We start from the raw sequence: 23,113 nt of genomic DNA, 5'->3' as shown, positions 1-23,113 counted from the left end.
ACCACAGGTTATGTAAGGCATTGCGATTTGCGTGACATAGAGCAGGCAGCCATTGACGTGAAAAAGCCACCAATGGAACGGCCTAAACAAAGTGTGTCGATTATTTCAGTGACCGTCGACGTACTGTACGTGTTTGACATACAGTAAAGTACTGTACTGGTATTAAATGTCGGACACCTACTCACTGATCAAACAATGAGAGCACTGTAAAAAGTGTAATTGTAGGTTATGTATTTACTGCTCTATTCGGCAAAATATAATCATATTTTCTGTAATAATTGATCTAACCTACAGTATGTATTAACAGAGAGAGTACATGAGATGAAAGCTGATGACAGTCCTACATAACAGCAAAGTGGTTCAGCCCTCTTTTATGAGTGTGAGTGGGCGTTGGGTGTATTTATAAGACAGTGAGTTGGAGTACATTAACCCCTGTGCAGTACAGAAAACAAACAAAAGAAAAAAAAAACAATAAGACAAAGACTGATTGTTGGTTGTAAGTAGTAGTAAGGGCAGGAGTGATGCTCACATCCGTCTATTTGTGGAGCTTTATAGCCAGCGCTGTTCATCGCCGAGGAACTCATGGCAGGCCTACTCCGTCAGGATGGGTGGGCTCCCACTTCCTATATGAGGTCCTAGGACCGATGAGGATGTCCACACAGGCCCACAGAGCTTTGCGGATCACCACACGCGGCACACATTGTCCGAGACCATGTAGCTGCTTCTATTGCAGCCATACACTTTGGCAAACTCTGGGAAGTTCTGAAGGGAGCCCAGCACCCTGAGACACACACACACACACACACACACAAATAAATGTTTATGGGTTGTGTTGTTGGTTGTGTGACTTAACCTTCTACTCTGCCCAATGACATGATTGAAAGTACCTGAATTTTCCTGGACTGTGTTGATCGACTTGGATGGAATTCAAAGCATCTTCTGGTCGTCGTGTTCCACACCACACCTGATACAGACAGATACAATAAGAATACAGTGGTGCCTTGAGATATGAGTGACCTGGCTCAAGAGGTTTTCGGGATACGAGCTGTCGATCGGCTGATTTTTTTCGGTTTGACTTGCAAAGGTAAACTTGTGATACGAGCGCTGTACGGTGTATGTATTTCAAGCAACCACATAGCCAAAGCTACCTGAATTCTAACATACGAGGGGAAACGCCATAGGCACATGGGTTAACAATTAGCATCTATGTGGCGGTGTTGTTACTGTTTCAGCAACAGATATCTGAAAACAAATGGTGCTGCAATATATGTAGAAAGACCACATAACTACTCACAGGCATATATTCAACCCCTGCGAAGAACGACTTATATTACTACTGTACTGAGTAACCGAGAAAGGAGTTGAGCCTCCAGTACAGTGTATCCCTATGTCTATCTTATACTGCCCCCAGGTAGCCAAGGTGCGCACAGCAGAACGGGAAGCACAATTGAAGGAGAAAGTGTGACAAAAAACTATTATTTTTAACTGAACTCAATTATCTCATTACTGTATGTTTTTATAAAGTATAATACTCTAGAGTGCTATTTTTCTCATTAAAAAACACATTTTAAAATGTTTGGTTGTTTTTTTGGGGGGAGGCTGGAACAGATTAATGGCATATCCATTCATTTGAATAGGGAAAGATGACTTGAGTTTTTGAGTTTTTTGAGTTACGAGCATGGTCAATGATCAAACTGAACTTGTATCTCAAGACACCACTGTACGTCTCTAGGATGGGCTTTTGACAGAATTTACATAAATATACTGTACAATTTTTATATTTTAAATTTTTATTTTTCATGTAATATTTCAAAGGTCCCATATTTTGGCTATTTATACCTTAATAGAGTGACTCTCCAACATGGACTTAGTGTCAATTTCATTGCAAAAACACTTTGTTTTTTGTCATACAAGTGTCCAGAAAAGGTTCCTCTGACAGCAACTTCTGTTTGACCAAGTTTTGTCCATATTTGGCTAAGACCGCCCCCTTTCCACTTATTGGTTGTCTCCATGTAGAAGACCAACTTGTGAGAGCACATGTTTGTTATGTTGAGAACTCTGGCTCGGGAGCGGTAGGGAAAGTGGAGCTCTTCGCTAGTGACATAGATATGCTTGAGAAATTTGAATGGCCTGATTTCAGGCCTCTTGGCAGAAAAACGTCTGGAACTCAGGAATGCGTGGGCAATTTTAATTCATATTTCACGTTTACTGTGGCATCATAGAGCCAATATTACATCCCAAACACTAGAAAAACTTGGTTTGGTAAAATATTGCACCTCTAAATTTACATTATATTTTATATGGAAGAGGACAGAAATGCTATGTAACAAATCTTGTTTTAATTCATATTTTTAAATTATACACTTCATTCTAGATGACAGAACATACTAAATATTACAGCAAATGTTTTTTTTTTAACGTGCAATCATCATATCTACTTGACCTGATCTGGTTAGGATGGGGATTTAACCAAATTTTGTGTTGGTGGATGAGTGGTTAGCACATCCACTTCATATTTCTGAAGTTGGGTTTCAAATCCAGGCTGCGACCTTCCTGTGTGGTATTTGCATGCTCTCACTGATTAAATTTGGGGCTCAATCTTAATTTTTTTCTTTTTTTTCCCCCATTTCATTTTCATTTTTTTCATTTGTTTTGTATTTATTTTATATTTTAAATACACAAGTTGTTGTTTTTTAGACTGCAAACTAAACAATTCCACACCATGGACAATTCTCAACATTCATGATGTTCTATTATCTATCTAATCATCCACCAAATAATCCATTGCCCACTACCTGAGCAAAGTTGAGGAAGAAGAGTTGATCGTGGTTAAGGTTGAGTCCTGGCAGCAGTGCCTCCTCACCATGTTTCTTCACATAGTTCTTATAGGCCTGCACACAACACACAAGACATGTACTGCATCTAATACTACGCTAAACAGTACACATACCGCATTCCCTCATGTCACGGACATCCCTCCAATGAGCGGCCGAAATAGTCGGCAGGTGCGTCATCCACGTAAGACAAATTCTGTAAACAACTCCTTTACATCCATCCATCAGAGAAAAAATTGAATTCGAGATAATCCCAGTTTAACGCTGGGGATACGTTTCAGACCAACCTGCAATAGTTGAAAATCTCCGATAAAGAGCCACATTTTTTAAAAGGTTTTACCCCTTCCCCACACTTTGAACACATTTAAACATATTGAAATACACAAAAAATTGCACTCATAAAATGTATAGAAAATACTGTAGGTACTGTAGTATCTGTGTGTTAGATATGGGCCTTTAAGAGGCAGGGCTGGAGAGGTTAGCTGGTTGGCTCAGCCTATGGCGATTCTGGGTGTGAGTGTCTGGGCATGAGCTATGGTCGACAGCATCTCCTGCATGAGTGTGCTCATTGTGTTTTACCATTCTATCATCATCATTCAATAAATGGCTGAAAAGTGCATCGGTGACTGTGGCTCTCCTTTCCCACATGCGAGGGCATTACAGTAACTAAGCATATAGCAAAACCTCATAAAAAACGCAATGAAGTGCAGGTTTTCGCAATGCCGCAGGGATTTTCTAGACATACAGATAGACACGTCCACAATAAAAAACTGCGATGTAGTGGTGGCGTGAACAATGAACCGCGATATAGCAAGTTTGACTAAAACCAAACCATAGTAAAACTGAAACAATATTTCAGATACGGAATATTGCAAATTCAGTTAATCTGTTCAACACACCCCAAAATATAAATTAAAAAAATCATTTGATAGAGAATAACTATGCTTTGGGGCGGCACGATGGACGACTGGTTAGAGCGTCAGCCTCACAGTTCTGAGGACCCGGGTTCAATCCCCGGCCCCGACTGTGTGGAGTTTGCATGTTCTCCCCGTGCCTGCGTGGGTTTTCTCCGGGCACTCCGGTTTCCTCCCACATCCCAAAAAACATGCACAAATTGGAGACTCTAAATTGCCCGTAGGTGTGCATGTGAGTGCGAATGGTTGTCTGTTTGTATGTGCCCTGCGATTGGCTGGCAACCAGTTCAGGGTGTACCCCGCCTCCTGCTCGATGACAGCTGGGATAGGCTCCAGCACGCCCGCGACCCTAGTGAGGAGAAGCGGCTCAGAAAATGGATGGAACTATGCTTTGACATACAGAAAACAAAGTGAAATATAAATGATATATGAATGAATACATCAATAAAACATGTTTACATTTTATTGAAGACTCCAAATGGCATATGAAAGACTGCGCCGAGGGGAGAAGGAGGAGAGTTTATTGTTTGGAAGTGTAAGCTGCCATTTTTGTACTTTCCTAAGAGTTCTTCCTAGAATTTTATGGTCTTCCTTATCAACGGGCCGCCAATGCAGGGATCTCGTTTGATGTGCGTCCCGGGTCGTAGATGCACGTCACTGATGCGAGGACGCGGAAGTGAAGCGTTTGATTGAGGAGCGGGAAGACAGCCGTTGCAAAATGCGACGCCGAATAGAGAAGAGAGAGAGCAAAAAGACAAATGGCGAAGGTGTGGTAGCATTTCAGAGTGAAATGCAAGCCGAGCACCCCGTTCATTGTAACATGGGCCTTTCTCTCCGCTGAGTATGACGCCGCGTCGCGGGACCCGAGAGACCGAGGTAATGTTAACATAGTCCAAATTGGTGATGATCTGTAAGTGGCAAAACTTTGAGTCAAGTTGGTAAAAAATGTGGCAAATGTGGCACGAGAGGAATAAGAGTAAAATGGAGGAGGGTTTTGGTGAAGGGAGATGAAGGAAATATTTTTCTCTCGAGAATTCTTCATTTGAGTTTGAACAAACTACTACAATTCCAAAATTTGTAGTAGTCCAAAGATTTGTCTTCTTCATGTTCAGTTGGTCTGGGCTCATAAATGCACAGCCAGGAACCTAATGTATTAATAAGTCACAAAATGCTAAAATGCTAGCTGTGAAGATGCACAAAGGGTGTAATGCTTTAAAAAATAAATAATGCCTTATCTTTTATGCACAATGTGAATTGAAGAAGTAAAAACTGTTTGTTATATAAAAGAGGAAATCAATTAGTCGTACGCAGTGATGTCGGTAACGCGTTACTTTGTAACCAAAATGCTGCCATTTTGAGTAACGAGCAAAGTAACGCGTTACCTTTCCCGAGAAAGTAGTCAGACTACAGTTACTTCTTCATAACAACAATAGTTATTTTTTAGTCATCTATATTTCTCGCCAAGATCGGTCTAGCAGGTCAAAAATAATACTCTGATCACGTAGGCCGCTCATTATTCAATAATCACAACAAAGTAATTGGGAAGTGGTGGTTTATAATACAATGCACACTGTTTTTGTTATTCTATTTAGTCGAAAATACATTGGATTGTTGTTACTTTTTTATTTACACATTAAGAATACAGTTTTACTGGCGTGTTAAGTGCGCAATGCATTGTGGGTTAATTATTCATACCGAAGAGCGCTGTAATAAATCGTCATACAATAAGGATTGACTCACTGAAGGACTTAGAATACTTAGCTTAAATATTATTTACAATAAAAAGTGAGCACTTTCAACTTCATTGTAGTCCAGACTGTGAGCTGGTTTAACATGCTGCATGGCTGACGTCACGTAAGTAAGTGCTCCTCTCCACGTCAATCACCTAGTTAAACTAGTTAAACAGTTGCGTAATCTTGTCAGCTTTTTTCTCTCTTCGTATCAAAATTACGATGGTGGGAGAAATGGTGTGTGTGTGTGTTGCTGAAGTGCTTCAGCGAATCATTATCGACTAAAAGTACGAGTCCTGTCTTGTTGCGAGCCAATCAGAAGAAAACTAGGGCGGGTTATCATTTCATAAATACAATGGACACGTGACTTTTTTTCCAGACTAAATGTTCATTGTTGTGGTATCACCCGGCGCGCCACTCACGACGCAGCGAGCCGCTGGCGGAACAGTTTTGACTCCGTAGATCCAAACAACTGGGACATTTAAAGGGGGAGTTAACTATTTATTACGTTCGCTAGCCGGTGAGCTAACTAGCTACTGTGCTTACGGAGCTAAACAGCTCACTCTGGCTCGCTCGATTTTTGCAACATCGTTTAAAACAGAGGCCACTAACATGCACTTCCGCGTCCGGTCCCAGAAGCAGGCCCAAATGGACCCACAACATAGCCAGAAAAGAAAGGACATGATTCAAGACATACGGGGGGGCTTCTATTATAAGCAGCCAACATATTTCAGGCTTTACGGTAGTGATGACATGTACCGACCAATCACATGCAAGTTCCGCCATTTTTCAGCCAAACAAATCTGCATCACAGGCGGTAATCACTGAAATCACTGACTGTGCACAGACCAGGCAGAGACAAGGAGAAAGAAAGAGAGTTAAGTTGAGTTAAAGACAAAGAAAGATCAGAAAACAACCGATAAAGGAAGAGAACACCTGGAACAAATGTTGCTGAAAATGGAACAGGCAGAGTCATTTTTGTTTGTGTGGGAAGTTCCCACTGGGAGCTCTTATTAAAAGTGCATATAATATTTGAAACGCCATTATGAACCAAAACAAAGGTTTTGAACAAACATAACACTGAGGACAGACACTAATTGTTGAAGCTTTGTAGGTGGAATTCTTTCCCATTCTTGCTTGATGTACAGCTTCAACTGTTCAGCAGTCCGGAGTCTCCGTTGTCGTATTTTACGCTTCATAAGGCGCCACACATTTTCAATGGGAGACATGTCTGGACCGCACGCAAGCCAGTCTCGTACCTGCACTCTTTTACTACGAAACCACGCTGTTGTAACACGTGCAGAATGTGGTTTGGCATTGTCTTGCTGAAATAAGCATCGGTGTCCATGAAAAAGACGTTGCTTGGACGGCAGCATATGTTTCTCCAAAACCTGTATGTACCTTTCAGCATTAATGGTGCCTTCACATATGTGTACGTTACCCATGCCATTGGCACTAACACACCCCATACCATCACTATGCTGGCTTTTGAACTTTGTGTCCATAACAGTCCGGATGGTTCTTTTCCTCTTTGGCCCGGAGGACACGACGTTCACAATTTCCACAAACAATTTGTAATGTGGACTCGTCGGACCACAGAACACTTTTCCACTTTGCATCAGTCCATCTAAGATGAGCTCGGGCCCAGAGAAGCCGGCGGCGTTTCTGGGTGTTGTTGATAAATGACTTTTGCTTTGCATAGTAGAGTTTCAAGTTGCACTTACGGATGTAGCGCCGAACTGTATTTACTGACATTGGTTTTCTGAAGTGTTCCTGAGCCCATGTGGTGATATCCTTTACACAATGATGTCGGTTTTTGATGCCGTGCCGCCTGAGGGATCGAAGGTCATGGGCATTCAATGTTGGTTTTCGGCCTTGCCGCTTACCGCAGTGATTTCTCCAGATTCTCTGAAACTTTCGATGATATTATTGACCGTAAATTATGAAATCCCTAAATTCGTTGCAATTGTACATTGAGGAACATTGTCCTTAAACTGTTCGACTATTTTCTCACACACTTGTTCACAAAGAGGTGAACCTCGCCCCATCTTTGCTTGTGAATGACTGAACAATTCAGGAAAGCTCCTTTTATACTCAATCCTGGCACCCACCTGTTCCCAATTAGCCTGTTCAGCTGTGGAATGTTCAAACAAGGTGTTTGATGAGCATTCCTCAACTTTTTTGCCACCTGTCCCATCTTTTTTGGAACGTGTTGCAGCCATAAAATTCAAAGTTAATGATTATTTGCTAAAAACAATAAAGTTTATCAGTTTGAACATTAAATTTCTTGTATTTGTCGTGTATTCAATTAAATATAGGTTGAACATGATTTGCAAATCATTGTATTCTGTTTATTTATGTTTAACACAACGTCCCAACTTCATTGGAATTGGGGTTGTACATTTATCTAAAAAATTTGCTATCGTGGCAGGCCTAGACACATAAACACATATCACCTCCTAATTGACTGGACACCTCCTCCGGTTATTATTTGCGAGAATATGCAAATGTGTGAATCTGACTCTGGGCTCTGGACAACATAGTAGTTCAAACTATCAATTGTCAGTCAGTAAATTGACTGACGTCTCCAGTTAATATCGGGAAGAAGACATCAGCAGTTTCGGACAATACCCAAATGTTTTCCTCATTGTTTTCAGGCTCATTACCTGATAGGCCTGCCGAACTCCTCCGTTATATTGAGAGAGAGCAATTGAGAGAGAGCAAGAGTAATGGATAACACAAAATTATTGTACAAACAGTATGAAAGATTAAACAGTAAAGAGAACTGCAATAAAAATCTCCAATATAGCGGGACCGTGAACCACGATGTAGCAGAGGATTACTGTATCTGTATTCCGTGATGATAAGTTGCAGGGACTCATTGTTCCAGGGCTGGGACTCATTGTTTCCATGACATGTGCATCCCGGGACTCGCATAGTGTCAAGTGTAAAATGATCTATGACTGGGAACTTTCTTTGGCCCCAAGGTGGCTTCCTGAACATCCATCCAACTGTTTTCTGAACCGCTTATCCTCACTAGGGTGTGCTGGGATGCTGGAGCATATCACCCTGAACTGGTCCCCAGCCAAACGTAGGGCACATATAAACAAACAACCAATCACACTCACATTCAGACCTATGGACAATTTAGAGTTCTCAATTAACCTAGCATGCATGTTTTTGGAATGTGGGAACCGGATTATCTGAAGAAAACCCATGCAGGCACGTGGAGAACATGCAAACTCCACACAGAAGTCCTGAGCCCGGTTTTGAACCCAATACCTCAGAACTAAGTGACGGATGTGGTAACCAGTCGATCACTGTACCGCCAGCGAATGAACAGACACATTCAATAAATAAGCACAAATAAACTTTGAGGTATTGAGTGGCCGGATCACGTGGGCAGGAGGATTTGCATAGGGACCATTTTCAACGTATGAAAAGTGACCAGCTGTACGAAAACTGTGAGAAATTCGGGAAAAAAATCAGCATAAACAAAATTGTACGAAAAAAGAGGTTCCACTGTATTCCAAAAAGGCATTTGAACAACTAAAGGCCTCCTAATTGACTGGACACCTCCTCCGGTTATTATTTGCGAGAATATGCAAATGTGTGAATCTGACTCTGGGCTCTGGACAACATAGTAGTTCAAACTATCAATTGTCAGTCAGTAAATTGACTGACGTCTCCAGTTATTATCGGGAAGAAGACATCAGCAGTTGTTTCGAACAATACCCAAATGTTTTCCTCATTGTTTTCACGCTCATTACCTGATAGGCCTGCCGAACTCCTCCGTTATCAGCAATGTTCTCCCCAAGGGTGTTGTTACCTTTTAGCTAGAGGAAGGACAACAGAGAGATGGCAGTGTCAAAAGAGTGGAGTCTTTCCTTATTTCGGCACACACTGTAAACAGCTTTCACTCTTTGGGATGGAAGAAATGGTTTAAAAAAAGAAAGACTGCCTGGGGAGAATAAAAAAGTACCGCGGGGGAGTGAGCAATCTGTCAACAGGAAAATATGAAAGAGTTGTGAGGCAGTTGAGGAGATGAGCTGCAGAAGTGCGGAGAAACATGAAATGTGAAATGGAATGTCTGCTGGAAGTAAAAGGGAGAAGCTAAGGCTTTGGGGTGGTTTACATTAAGTCCGTTGGCCAGGTCCCAAGAGAAGTTGGCATACTGATCGACAATGCACGCAGACAGCTCCAAGAACCTTTGAGCCGAGTCCTCCGTCCACCAGTCCTTCAGGTCGCCATTTTTATCATATTTACGACCTAGAAAAACAGAGCAAATACATCACGTTGAAAATAAATTGAAAAATGTCAAGAGCTGACTGAAATCAAAAGAGTCCGCATTAACGCATGTCAAAATGCTTGATGGTCTCTTGTCATTTTCATAATGAGAATTATATAATTTACTATGATACTACAGCGGGTCCTTGGTTTACGGCAGTCCTGACAAAAAAGGTTTGGAGATTATGAACGCAATGATCTATTGTGCGCAGCGGTGTAAGAATACATTGCCACGCACCACAAGACCGCGCCCTCAATTACCTTAGTATTTACTGTTGTTTCTTTAATTTTTTATACTTAGAGCCCAGTGTTTGTCATCCAAATATTTACTGACGTAACTACTGTGTTAGCATTTCAACTTACATCCAAATTCAGGTTCCGTCACCGGCATAGCTACGGAACTCCATCATAACAATGGATCTCTGTCATTGATCGAGGACCCCCTGAAAATTCATTTTTGTATTCATTGGATTCATTTTCCTTTAATGATTTGAATTGTGCCGGCACGGTGACCGACTGGTTAGCACATCTGCCTCACAGTTCTGGGGACCGGGATTCAAATCCCGGCCCCGCCTGTGTGGAGTTTGCATGTTCTCCCCGTACCTGCGTGGGTTTTCTCCGGGCACTCCGGTTTCCTCCCACATCCCAAAATCATGCGTGGTAGGTTGATTGAGGACTCTAAATTGCCCGTAGGTGTGAATGTGAGTGAGAATGGTTGTTTGTGCCCTGCGATTGGCTGGCGACCGGTTCAGGGTGTACCCCGCCTCCTGCCCGAAGATAACTGGGATAGGCTCCAGCAGCCGTGACCCTAGTGAGGATAAGCGGGAAAGAAAATTGATGGATGGACGGATTTGAATTTGAAAAAGTGTAAGGGCAGATGTAGTTTTACTACGACTCACATAGCCAAAACCTCTATCTAGTCATTTACTATAGGATTTGTCATCATTTGGCATTGCGGGTCTGGGTCTGACGCTGGAATTTGGTTATAACTTCTTCTTTTTTTTTTTTAAATATGTTTGCTTAGCTCCTAAAATTAAGAATAATTGGCTGTCCATTTCAGAAATTCCACCATCAATCCCGAGGGTGAATTGTTGGCCATCATGAAACAAAATCAAATCAAAATACTTTACTGGAGTGATGGAGAAATGTGTCAATAAATTGATAGCGATACGCAGGGCTATCTGTCATGATACACTACTCACACTGAGTAAGGGCTATTTAGCTTTCAGGTGAAATTTCAGGATGAACCTAAAACGCACTATAACCTTTCCAGGTGAACTTCAATTGACATTCGACTGATACATCTCCAAGGATGGCCACTTGTATGCCTTACTGACACTCTTTCAGTCACATTTGATCTCAGACTAGTAATGTATGTTATCGATGCACACCACAGATAATAACTAGCGTTTTGGTTAACGCATCAATAGCAAATTTGTCTTCCACTTCCAGCAACAGTAATAAAGCAAGGTAGAAAAAAAAAAACAATCTACCGATGTTGTCAAAGCCGTGCATGACCTCGTGGCCGATGACCATGCCGATTCCTCCGTAGTTGAGAGATTTGGCCTGGCCTTTACTGAAGAACGGCGGCTGTAGGATACCAGCGGGGAATACTAATGCCAGAGACAATCACAGAGAGACTTGAAGACCCAGTACAAACAATAACATGGACAATGTGAATCAAGGTACAGTGGAAATAAAAAGTGTACACACCCCCTGATCAAATGCCAGGTTTCTGTGATGTAAAAAAATGAAACCTCGATAGATAATTTCATTGAAAAAAATATATATTTCAAGATGGGAAGTAAAAATAAACAACTGCGATAACGTGGTTGCACAAGTGTATGTATAACTGGGGAAGTGGCTGTTTAGAATTAAGAACTCATGTTCAAACTAATGTTAAATGGGAGTCAACACCCACCTGCCACCATTTTACCCCAAATAAAGTTCAGATGTTTTATTTTGCTTTCCTGACACTTCGGGAGTCACACCTTCCCGGCGCAAGCCGTGGTCTGCAGAGATCTTCCACTGCATCGGCGGGATCGCTTTCTACAAGTGTATCAGTCAGGGGAAAGGTAGAAAATAATTTCCAAAGCATTAATTATACCATTGGACAAAGTGAAGATAGTCATCAAGTCAAGAGAAAATTTGGCGCAACAGTGACGTTACAAAGAACTGGATGTCCCTCCAAAATTGAAAAAAATTGATGGAAAGACAAGAAGAAAACTGGTCAAAGAGGCTGCCAAGATACCGACAGCAACATTGAATGAGTTGCAGGAATTTCTGGCAAGTGCTATTGTTTAGTACAACAATCTCCCATCTGTCTTCATGTGTCTGGGTGACTACATGGAAGCCTCATCTAAATCTATCTTAAAACACACACAGAAACAAACAACAAGAACAACAAGAAAAATCCAAGACTGGCTACCTTTTGCAAAAAAACATATTGGAAATCTCCCAAACACATGTGGGAAAATGTGTTATGGTCTGATGAAACCAAGGTTGAACTTTTTTTTTTTTATGTTTGGCAGAAACACAACACAACACTGCTCATCACTACAAGAACACCAAACCTACAGTGAAGCATGGTGGTGGCAGGATCATGCTTTGGGCCTGTTTTTCTTCAACTGGAACTGGGGCCTTAGTCAATGTGAAGGGAATTCTGAACATTTGCAAGTCAGTGTTAGCACAAAGCCTTTAGGTTTGTGCAAGAAAGCTTTTGCAATGTCAGGAAAGGTCTCCTAGAACGACTGAAATTCATTTGGCGTTAGCTAGAGGTACTTTAAATGGTGGTATCTTTGTGTTGACTCCCATTTGAGTTTGAACGTGATTGGTTAATTCTGAACACAAATCTCCATGACATGAGGGTGTGCAACCACATTATCTCAGTTGTTTATTTTTACATCCTCTCCCTAAAAGATTAAGAAAAAAAAGCAATTGTGTTGTACAGGTTATAGGTCACATTGATTGTGGAAAAAGATTTGTAAGTATTTATCAGTCACATTTTTTCACATTTGGTGACAAAATCTATTTTACAGGAGTATGCAGACTTTTCATAGCCACAATACTGTATGTGTCAAAGTGACATAGCACGTGAGAATACTTATGATGTTTTTTCTCCATGAGTAGAAGGCGTTAATGATTGCTGCTCCTGACACCCACCTGGAGATGAAAATAGATAAAGAACAGTCTCAAGTTTAATGACACATAGAAAAGCAGTCTGTTTTACATTTCCTTTCATTCTTTGTATGTACATAGTTACAATAAATAATAATATTCCCTCCATCCATTCTCTTAACCGCGTATTCACACTAGGGTCACGGGGTGTGCCGGCGCCTATCTCAGCCGACTTCGGACGAGAGGCGGGATACACCCTGAACTGGTCGCCACCCAATCGGAGGGCACATATAAACAAACAACCATTCGCACTCACATTCACACCTACAGACAATTTAGAGTCTTCAATCAACCTACCAGGCATGTTTTTAAAATGTGGGAGGAAACCAGAGTACCAGGAGAAAACCCGCGCAGGCACAGGGAGAACATGCAAACTTCACAGAGACCTCAGAACTGTGAGGCAGATGTGCTAAGCAGTCGTCCAACTGTGCCGCCCAATAATAATAATAATAATAATAATAATAATAATAATTCATAATAATAATAATAACAAGAAGACGACGACGACGTATGTCTTAGAACATGTCGCAGACTGTCACTAACCCACGCTAACACAGTAGCCAAGCGAGAATTACAGTACACCTTTGTATGAAAAACACATCTAGATATTGAAATTACCTTTCGGTCGTTATTTTTCACAGTCTAAATTTATCACCATTTTGAAATCCATGTCCCCCAAAAATGGTCTGTTGCAGTAGAAGTAGTAGCCGTAGTCTAGTTTTATGTGTAAGTATGGAGCACTGCATTGCATAACAGAAATAATTGAGTCTTACTCATCTTTGTTGACGTCCACTCTGAGTTTCTGCAGGATTTTCTTGTTGTTGAAGGCCGCAGTGTGCACAATATTTTCAAAGAATTCCTCTGCGGTGTAGTTCAGCTAACATGTACACACAAGCCAGAGCACAGCTATCATCAGCCACTTGTAAAAAGCCCACGCTTCACAAGATGGATGCGCAGCCACAATAAAGCCATTGTGTAACACGTTACAGCAATCTGACAAATTTGGCGGACACGCACATCTTTGTACTCGTCGTTGAGGTATTTGTCATCCATGATGTTGTCAGCGTAGCCGATTTGTTCCCGTATAGCTCTAACCTGAGGACAGGAAATAATTTTTTATAGTCATTCTTATGTTAAAAAAGAGCTCTTTCCGATACCTTTTCCTCTGCTGCTTTTTTGGTGACTGCATCCATCCATGTCAGTTCCTTGAGGTTACTGATAAAGACATCTCGGATCTCTGTAATCATCTCTTCCATCTTGGGCCACAACACACACAAATCAAATGGAAATCACTGATTTATTAACATGTTTATTTCAAAGCTACATGATAAATGTTCCCACTCGGGCCACATTTTGTAAGACGTTGAGCAACAAAGTCATAACAATCTCCCCGATTTAAGCCGCATACATAATTACACCATTGGGGCAGCAGAGTGGAGCCAAGTTTGTGATTCAAATAAAAAACATGGGAATCTGCATGAAAAGGCCATAAAATACGGTCATTTTTACAATTGGCACTGAAAGGCGACAGCTAGAGCAATGTGAAACTGACTGAAAGCGTGTCGTAGTGGTCCAGGCCATCACACAGCAAACAGCACCCACATTGTAAATCTTCATCTCACTCTGAGCTTTTTGGTTGGTGTGTGCTTGAGGCATTTGTCAAAAATGACAGTCACCATTACATCTCTATGTCATCTTGTACACCATATCCTAGTCATGCACGTGGATCTCAGGCTGTGTGTGTGCGTGCGCAATTTCTTGAATTGTACGGCCATATGTTAGTAAATTGACTGCAGTTTTGGCACACAATGGCCGACAAAGATTTATTTCCCAAGTGATTCACGGTGACGTAAAACTCACAATACAGTAGTGTTAAGTGTAATTTAAGAGCTCTGCTACTTTACGATATCAACAACACTGAAACATTCTATTATATTGTATGGGCCATAAATTCCCCTATACATATATATTTGGCTATGAATTCCCCATAAATGTTTTAACATGTTCTTTGTTTGTTGTTGTTTCAGATAACCTTGAAAGCCTAACTTGAAACCTTAGCTAAGGATTGAAACCCTAATCTTAAACCTTAACCCAGTCTTGAAACACTAGCTTGAAACGCTAATTTGAAACCCTAATACTGGTTTGAAACTGTAATTTGAAATCCTAACCTAGGTTTGAAACCCTACTTTGAAATTCTGTTCTTGGCTTGAAAAGCTCATTTAAAACCTGAACATCAGGTTGAAACCCTAATTTTTAATTCTAGCCTGACCCTAACTTGAAAACCTATCCCAGGCTTGAAACCCTAATCCTGGTTTGAAACCCCAATTTGAAGTCTTAACCTTTGCTTAAAAGTCCCATGCCATCATTTAAAAAAATATATATTTTATGTCCTATTATCATGTTTGCAAGGCAATATGGGTTAAAAAGGCTCAGGATGCCCTTTTTCAAGCTATTCTATTCAGTCTTTTACATCTGGCAGTTGAGACGGTCGGATTTGTCATTAATATTTGACGTGAATCAGCTTCGTACTGGTGGGACCACTGACCTTCTCAATTTAAATATGGAAAATAGCTTCACTCTGATTGGCCTTTGGCAATATCTCGGTGGCCAAGCATTCATAGCAACCTTGCGTCTGGATCATTCAATGTGTGGTCTTACTATTGAATTCACCAAGCGTTGGATTGGTCGCCACGAATAGGGAACGTGAGCGGAAATGACATTTGATGACACAAAGTCAAATGCCCATCCCCTGTCGAGATTACAAGTGAACTCAAACAAATTAAAAGCACAAACCATCTTTTTGCTGTTGTCGGAGAACGCCTCCTGCACATACAGTCGCCCTACGGCATTATACATGGCACCATTGACAAACCCCGCACACTGACGCCACACTGGTTCCTCCGCCGTCGCGCCATTCATCGCCTTAAGAGAAATACAACACAATACAACGCTTTGACATGCAAAACCAACCACTTAGCAGATTAAGTTACGTATGTAGATCAACCACGGATCACTTGGATATTTCTATTGACATCCTTGTGTCATACCTTTTTGAAGGCTTTGGCTGTGTCCCTGTATGCCTTGCTCAGGTGCACCACCATCTGCGAAGCAAAACGCCACATCAAGTAGTTCTGCACATCCCTGTGAGGAGAAGGATGGCATTCAAAGAACGCTACCATCAATCAGTAACCACGAATATGCGTGACAGTGTTTATTACAAATTACACACCTCTTTGTATATCTGGCCAACAGTTGGTTGAGCCTTCTGAAATAGTTGGGGTTTAGGTTTATGACCTCCTCTGTTTCCATGACAGTGATGTTGACTGTATTCATTATCTGGGCGGTGAAATAACTCCAGTTGAACAGCTTCAGGACAAATCCGCCAGTCCGAACAGGGAGAGAGGAATACATTAGCGGGAGGATGGAAAGGCGTAACAGACAATGCATTACCAGTCTGGATAAACAGTTTACCCTCGTATCAACTTCAAGGGTGAAATTAGCGTTGAGATCGGCAAGTTCCATCTTGTTGTAACGCAACTCTCGATCGCTAGAGACACTTGGGGGATCGTTAGCCTTAGAGAAGAAAAGAAAGAGGTTAAAAGTCAGCTCATTCCTCCATGTATCCCCCTTGGTCTCTTTGAACCATGAGCTTATCTGCAGTGCCAGGAACAACAAACATCTCCGGCATCCTTGAGTTCTGTAAATGTCAGCGCTGCAGAGGAGTTGTGATGGCTTTGTGAATCTCAACGGTGTAGTAGTAGAAGGCAGGTGAAGTATGTGTGACAGTGTTGATGCAAAAAAAAAAAAAAAAAAAAACTATGTGAAAGGATCAGAGGATCAGGTAAGTCAACAGCTTGCCATTCACTCTATGGACAGGGATTCAGGAAGCACCTTTGGGTCGCAATAAACAAGGTCAAGATCATTGTTGCATAGGGTTGAGAAATTATGTTAGACCATCCATCCATTTTCTGAGCCGCTTCTCCTCACTAGGGTCGCGGGCGTGCTGGAGCCTATCCCAGCTAGGCAGGAGGCGGGGTACACCCCGAACTGGTTGCCAGCCAATCGCAGGGCACATACAAACAAACAACCACCCACGCAGGCACGGGGAGAACATGCAAACTCCACACAGGCGGGACTGGGGATTGAACCCCGGTCCTCAGAACTGTGAGGCTGACGCTCTAACCAGTCGTCCACCGTGCCCCTTATGTTAGCCAAAGGTGTCAAATGTTTTAATTCTCATGCCACATTGTAGTTATACTGGTGAAACCACATAAAAGTATAATCCCTAAGGATTGTACAGGATACCAAAAATCATTGCTCAATTTGTACCTTGGTTTTATGTTCATGGTTCACTTCACATTGGTACAGTAAAGAAACAAAATGCAAAATGAAGTGCTTATCTTTTGTGTGAATACAGACAGATTTATGACAATTAAACAGGCTTATAAGGTTGTTTAAATGCTGCTAGAAATTGCATTGCTTTTTTAAAAAATACCAAAAACAAAACAAAAAAAACATGCGTAGCCATGTTTGTTTGTTTACAGACTATGAGTGTGTGTGTGAGAGTATATTAAGTCATACTATGTGTCCCAAAATTAACTAAACAGCTCCCTTTTTCTATTTCCTTTAGGGTATCATTCGGACATACTTGAGGGCATCAGCATTCAGAGGTGGGTAGAGTACCCAAATTTTGTACTAGGGTAAGATTACTGTTACATCTAAATAATATAACTCAAGTAAAAGTAAAAAGTAGTCATCCAAATATTTACTTCATTGAGTAAGAGTAAGAAAGTAGTCAATGAAAAAAACTACTCAAGTGAAGAGTAACTTATGAGTAACTTCTGATTTTTAAATTTTTTTTTTAAATCAGAGCATGAACATATAAACTAATATATAAAAAATATATATATATATATATATATATATATATATATATATGGGAGTCGACACACACCTGCCACCATTTCAATCTTTAACTGCTCAAAAACCAACAACACATACATTGGGCCCAACAGAAACATTATTTGCTTTATTCACTTAAATGACTTCATGAAGAAGCTGTTTGCTGAGCAGACTGAGTGATTGTAGTGCGTGTGTGTGCGCGACACCATAGGGATAGTGCTTATGTTGCCATATCCACTGTCAAAACAACAATAGAAACATCTGCAACTTACCACAAGCTGGTTTCTCAAGATAAAAGTGGGCTGATATATGGGCAGTCACAATTTAAGAAAGTTTGGGCAGTCACAATTTAAGAAATGCATGACAAAGCTGTTGTTTTTTGGTCTTTAAACACACTTGCGCGGCTGTTTTATTTATTTATTTATTTTCTCAAAATGATTCCTTTTGATTGGCTTGTGACTGCCTTGTGTCGTCTGATTGGTGAATTGGAGTCAAATGACATTAGTGAGGCGGCACGGCCTCACTAATCGATCCTTCTTCACATAAATACTCAAGTGAAATAAAAAGTATGGTGCATTTAAAGTACTCTGACAAGTATAGTTTGTGGAAAATGTTACTTGAGTAAATGTAACGGAGTAAATGTAGCGCGTGACTACCCACCTCTGTCAGCCTTTAAACAGCTTTGGCTTTGCAGCTTTTGTAAGCACATCATTCTCTGGCCCATTGCTCCCCAATTGACATTGGGGCAGCTTTGCAAAATTGCTGCCTGGCAATAAGTTTTTCTGTCCCCTACTGCATTTCAGTACCAGTTTGACAAGCTTTACAGCTGTCACACTGCTCCAACATGTAATATTATTTACATGGCAAGTTTCTCAAACCAGGATCTGTTCTTGACAAACCATGTAGCGGAAGGCCCACCACCACCACTCATTAAAAAAACAAACGTCTAGAGCAGGCATTTGCACAAAGCCAGGCAAAGTCTATCTGGAGGGCTGCAATAGAACGAAAAGACTTCGAAAGATTATGCTGCTCAAAAACCTGAAGGTGGTACCGGTAAAGCTTTGTCAGTCTCCAAAGCAGCCACTAAATTGAGATTTTGTTGACGCTGAGTTCTGGGTTTGTCAAGTACAGATCCTGTTTCGAGAAACTTGCCCTGGGAAGCGTAAATCGTACTACGTGTTGGAGCAGTGTGATGGCTTTGAAGCTCCTGAAACTGCCGCTGAACTGCAGTTGGTGACCCAAAAATTTCTTGGCAATGGCCATTTTTCAATGCTGCTCCAATGTCAACTTTAAAAACTGCAAAGCCTAAGCTGTCAAATGCTGATTTCCTCACATTTGTCCCAATAATACCTGAGTCAAAATTGAAAAAAGGAAGCGTATAGTGACATTTAGGGCAAGCGTCTGATGGGGCAATTGTCGCCCCTGCCTTTGATTATTATGATTTTTATGACGGATAACTGGTTTTCAAAAGAAGTAAAGGAAAAATGGTGTCACTGTTTCCCAGGCCACATAGAATGACGCGGAGGGTCCGCAGGCCTCGAGTTTCTCACCTGTTATGTATTTTGCTTGAACATTATCACAGACAGGACCCGCTGCCAGAAGCGTGAGTAACGAGCGGTGGGCGTACTTACCTCGGCAATGCCCTTCTCAAGCTCCATAATCCGAGTCACTTCCTCTCTGACCAGCGTCTCATTGAAGGAAAGACCTCGGTCTGTGCGGATCAGCTTCACCAGGTCAATCACGAACAGCTCGTAGAGCCGGCATGCCTGACGAGTGATCACATTCATGACAAGCAGGAGTGAATGAGAGCTCTTATTGATTAACCTTCAACTGGCATGGACCAGACGACTATCGCGCTGCGTGAGTTACGCGCAGCCAAAACACACGGCCAGATGCAAGCTGTGAGCGTGGCCAACTGCTTCTGTCTGAGTAGCGATCAGAAAGGTTTGAAAAGAAAAAAGGTTACCACAAGTCAAACAGAGCAAAGCGTGTTGGTGCTAATCACACACTTATGATCTGGATTGAGTCCCAACCAAATGTAATCAACAGCCCCTGGTGTAATTGACGTAATGGTAGTTTTGTCTTTGAGACAGAATTAACTGAAGCCAGGCCTTGTTGTCTCAACAGCCATTGTGGTTTCACACATCCAGATAATTACTTGGGTCGTCAGTGCCAGAGTCATCCCTACATACAGGCAATTTACGTCACGCTTACGCATCTGATACAAAGTCAAAATCTGGCATATTTGTGGGTTGGCGTCAGAACCCCCATCCTGCATTGGTACCTGACAATCAGCACCACAAACTTGCTGCTGGGTGTCAGAGCATATCTGGCAACGATGCTCATGCTGATTCCGATTCAACTAAAATGCTCATCCTGTTTCCAGTGAGTCATGAAAGCCAGACTCAGTGGACAAATGAGACTGTGGAGGTGTATTTGTCATGCATCAGTGGACACCATATTTATAAAAAAAAAAAAAAAAAAAAAAAAAAAGAAACAAAAAAACCCACCTCCTCGTAGGATCCATTACAAGCATAGTAACTTTTGGACCAGAGGTCCAGGCTGTGCTGTTGCTCAAACTGCCAAAAAGAAAACATGTTCATTTGTTTAAGAAGTTAAAGCAATCAGATCTCAGATTTGATATTGATGTGCGGAATGGAAGCGAGCCTATAGCCAGTATTTGCGTGAATTATTCACACGTACATGAATGATGTGTGATTTGGAGTCTCGTTCATCGACATCAACGTACATGGAGACCAGGAGTGGATTTTGGTATTTCACGGTCAACTTGGCTATAACATCTTCCGCTCGCCACCTTTTACCTGCGGAAGGAGACTCCGTAAGAACATGCGGATGGCACAAGCCAAGAACACATGGAGTACTTTACCATAGTCGGTGTCCCAGTTGTCCACAGCCATGGGCCACTCAAACACATCAGGCAGCGTCATGAGCAAAGGAGCACCCCCTTTTTGCTCAGTTAAACCTGTGGAAAGATCACTTAAATCAGTCAAGAGAGTCTCCTTCAGTATACTGTGCTATAGTGCAGTTTACCTACCGTGAACCCGCAGTATCAATGACTGTTTTTTGGGGGGGTGTGGGGACATAACCTACTTGTCTATTGTGGAAATACCAGATCTACCTCAGAAATCTGTGGTTTATAGTAATAGTTTTTTATTGGTTTGTACAGTATGGTTATTTACTGTAATGCTCTAACAGGTGGGACAGGAGAGCCACACTTTTCAGCCGTTATTTGGACGGCTGGAGAACAGTAAAAAACATAAACACAATGAGCACAGTCACACAAGAAACTGCTGTTGCCCTTGTTACACCCAGACTTGATGATGTCACACGCCACCCCACCTCTTAAAGGCACAGATATAATGGGTTCAAAAGTGTGTTTAAATCCATTTAAATGTGTTCAAAGCTTGTGGGATGGGTAAAGTTATGACCAAAATAATTTTTTATACGGTTTCTCCATTGCAGATTTTTACTTATGGCGGGTGGGGTCTGTAATGTAACCCCCATGAAGAATGGAGGTTTACTGTAAACCTAAAAGAAAGGGCTGAACAATACTCTCTGAACAACACTACTCCAAATTCACCTGTTTGCGGACATTTCATAACCTATCCTCTGTTATCCCGTGAAGCACTCACCTATTTTCATTTTTTGTTTTGTGCTTAAGCCCTGTCTAATGCTTTGGCACCTTCTCGTGGCATCATCTATGTTGACGTGAGAGGAGGAGCTTCATTTATACAGGCCGTAGCCCTGTCAAAAGAAGAGTGGTACTGTAACTGACGACCTCCTAAACCATGTTTAGGAGGTCGTCAGTTACTCACAGATTTTCGCTATTGGCGGCAAGGCTACTACTGTACTTTGCATTGAAACTGGGGACATCAATTTACGATGAAGTTCCAGTCCTACGGCAGCAATGTAACCCAAAATTTGTACGCATATTGGAACGCGCTATCAGTAACCTACGCTAAAATAGTAGTTATGTCATATTTGAAGTTGAAGTTGATTTTATTTGGAAAACAAGGGACAAGGGTATATTGAGCAAACATTGTAAAAATGTAAATCAACAAGATTATAGCCATTGGATGATTTACATCTTTAGCCCCTTACATATACTTATATTTACATTACATGTTTGTATGAAAAGCACTTCTAGGTCATACATATAAATAGCAGTTTGTTGTTTAGGATGCCTCCCGGACACCTCCCTGGTGAGGTGTTCCGGGCACGTCCCACCGGGAGGAGAGCCCGGGGACGCCCCAGGACACGCTCGGGATCCCCTCGGAAGAGCTGGAGGAAGTGGCTGTGGCTGTGGAGAGGGAAGTCTGGGCTTCCCTGCTGAAGCTACTGCCCCCGCCACCCGACCTCGGATAAGCAGAAGACAATCGATGGATGGATGGATGCTTACTCACTCTCATTGGTGCAGGACTTGTAGAGGGTCTTAGCCTTGCTGAGAGCGTTTGCTTCGCCCTCCACTTTTTTTTCAAGAACACCTATTAAATAAATTAAAACAAACAAAAAGAAACAGTCAGGCAAAGCAGCACATATATACGAAACAATGTGTGACAATCTGGAAAATGTTTGAACGTTTGTAATGCAAAATAAAACCTGAGCTATTTTGAGCTACCCTGCAGGTAAAAAACTGATAAAATATCCATCCATCCATCCATGTTCTATACAGTGCAAAAAGTGGTCTTTAAAAAAAACAAGGGAAAAAAAGTAATGAGATTTGGCATATTCAGTGTTCCCTCGGCACTTCGCGCGTCACGTTTTGCGGCTTCAGTGCGTTGCGGGTTTTTCCAAAATAAAAATAAAAATATAATAATAATAAATAAATAAATAATACAGCCATATCGGCAGCCATATTGCGGAAATAAGCGTTGTTTCATGTTGATGCGCGCGCTTTGTACATGCCTGTACATCCCTATACTGTACGGGCACTCATACAAGGCGTGTGATTGGTTCCCGGCACGACATCGACCAATGAGAGCACGAGTGGATTTATCCCGTGAGCTGATTGGCTGCGCATCATCGCAACCTCACCCAGCATCTTCCCTTGTTGTGTCTTGCCAGTCTCGTCCACGTTGTGTTCGCAATAACTTTTTTTGTTTAAGCGATAACTTTTTTTTGCTTAGTTAAGCACTTACAATGCCGCCGAAGCGCTGTACCCCTGCGAAAGCTTCCTCCGGGGTGCCCAAGAGGAAGAAGAAGATGGTGACCATCAGCGAAAAAGTTAAACTTTTAGATTTGATCCAAG

At 41.7% G+C, this 23,113-nt stretch overlaps 1 protein-coding gene across 2 annotated transcripts in view; it reads right to left on the bottom strand.

Moving 5' to 3' along the window:
- Positions 1-437: 437 nt before the first annotated feature.
- LOC133404977 (neprilysin-like) overlaps positions 438-23,113 on the bottom strand; it is a 52,191-nt gene continuing 29,515 nt past the window's right edge. The window contains exons 5-23 of one of the 2 annotated variants that reach the window (XM_061681542.1): positions 22,269-22,349; positions 20,732-20,827; positions 20,548-20,666; positions 20,355-20,423; positions 19,476-19,610; positions 16,414-16,515; positions 16,172-16,308; positions 15,990-16,083; positions 15,736-15,864; positions 14,100-14,198; positions 13,960-14,037; positions 13,716-13,819; positions 12,869-12,927; positions 11,259-11,378; positions 9,614-9,747; positions 9,249-9,314; positions 2,796-2,891; positions 888-964; positions 438-781 (exon numbers count right to left, since the gene is read on the bottom strand). In XM_061681542.1, the coding sequence (XP_061537526.1) occupies positions 682-781; positions 888-964; positions 2,796-2,891; positions 9,249-9,314; positions 9,614-9,747; positions 11,259-11,378; positions 12,869-12,927; positions 13,716-13,819; positions 13,960-14,037; positions 14,100-14,198; positions 15,736-15,864; positions 15,990-16,083; positions 16,172-16,308; positions 16,414-16,515; positions 19,476-19,610; positions 20,355-20,423; positions 20,548-20,666; positions 20,732-20,827; positions 22,269-22,349 (1,895 nt within the window). In that variant the 3' untranslated portion in view covers positions 438-681. Of the gene's footprint in view, positions 782-887; positions 965-2,795; positions 2,892-9,248; positions 9,315-9,613; positions 9,748-11,258; positions 11,379-12,868; positions 12,928-13,715; positions 13,820-13,959; positions 14,038-14,099; positions 14,199-15,735; positions 15,865-15,989; positions 16,084-16,171; positions 16,516-19,475; positions 19,611-20,354; positions 20,424-20,547; positions 20,667-20,731; positions 20,828-22,268; positions 22,350-23,113 lie in introns of both variants that reach the window. The other variant, XM_061681541.1, reaches the window with a different exon arrangement.

The sequence above is a fragment of the Phycodurus eques genome, chromosome 7, assembly GCF_024500275.1.
Source record: "Phycodurus eques isolate BA_2022a chromosome 7, UOR_Pequ_1.1, whole genome shotgun sequence".
NCBI lineage: Eukaryota > Metazoa > Chordata > Actinopteri > Syngnathiformes > Syngnathidae > Phycodurus > Phycodurus eques.
This window is presented reverse-complemented; position numbering and strand designations above follow the sequence as displayed.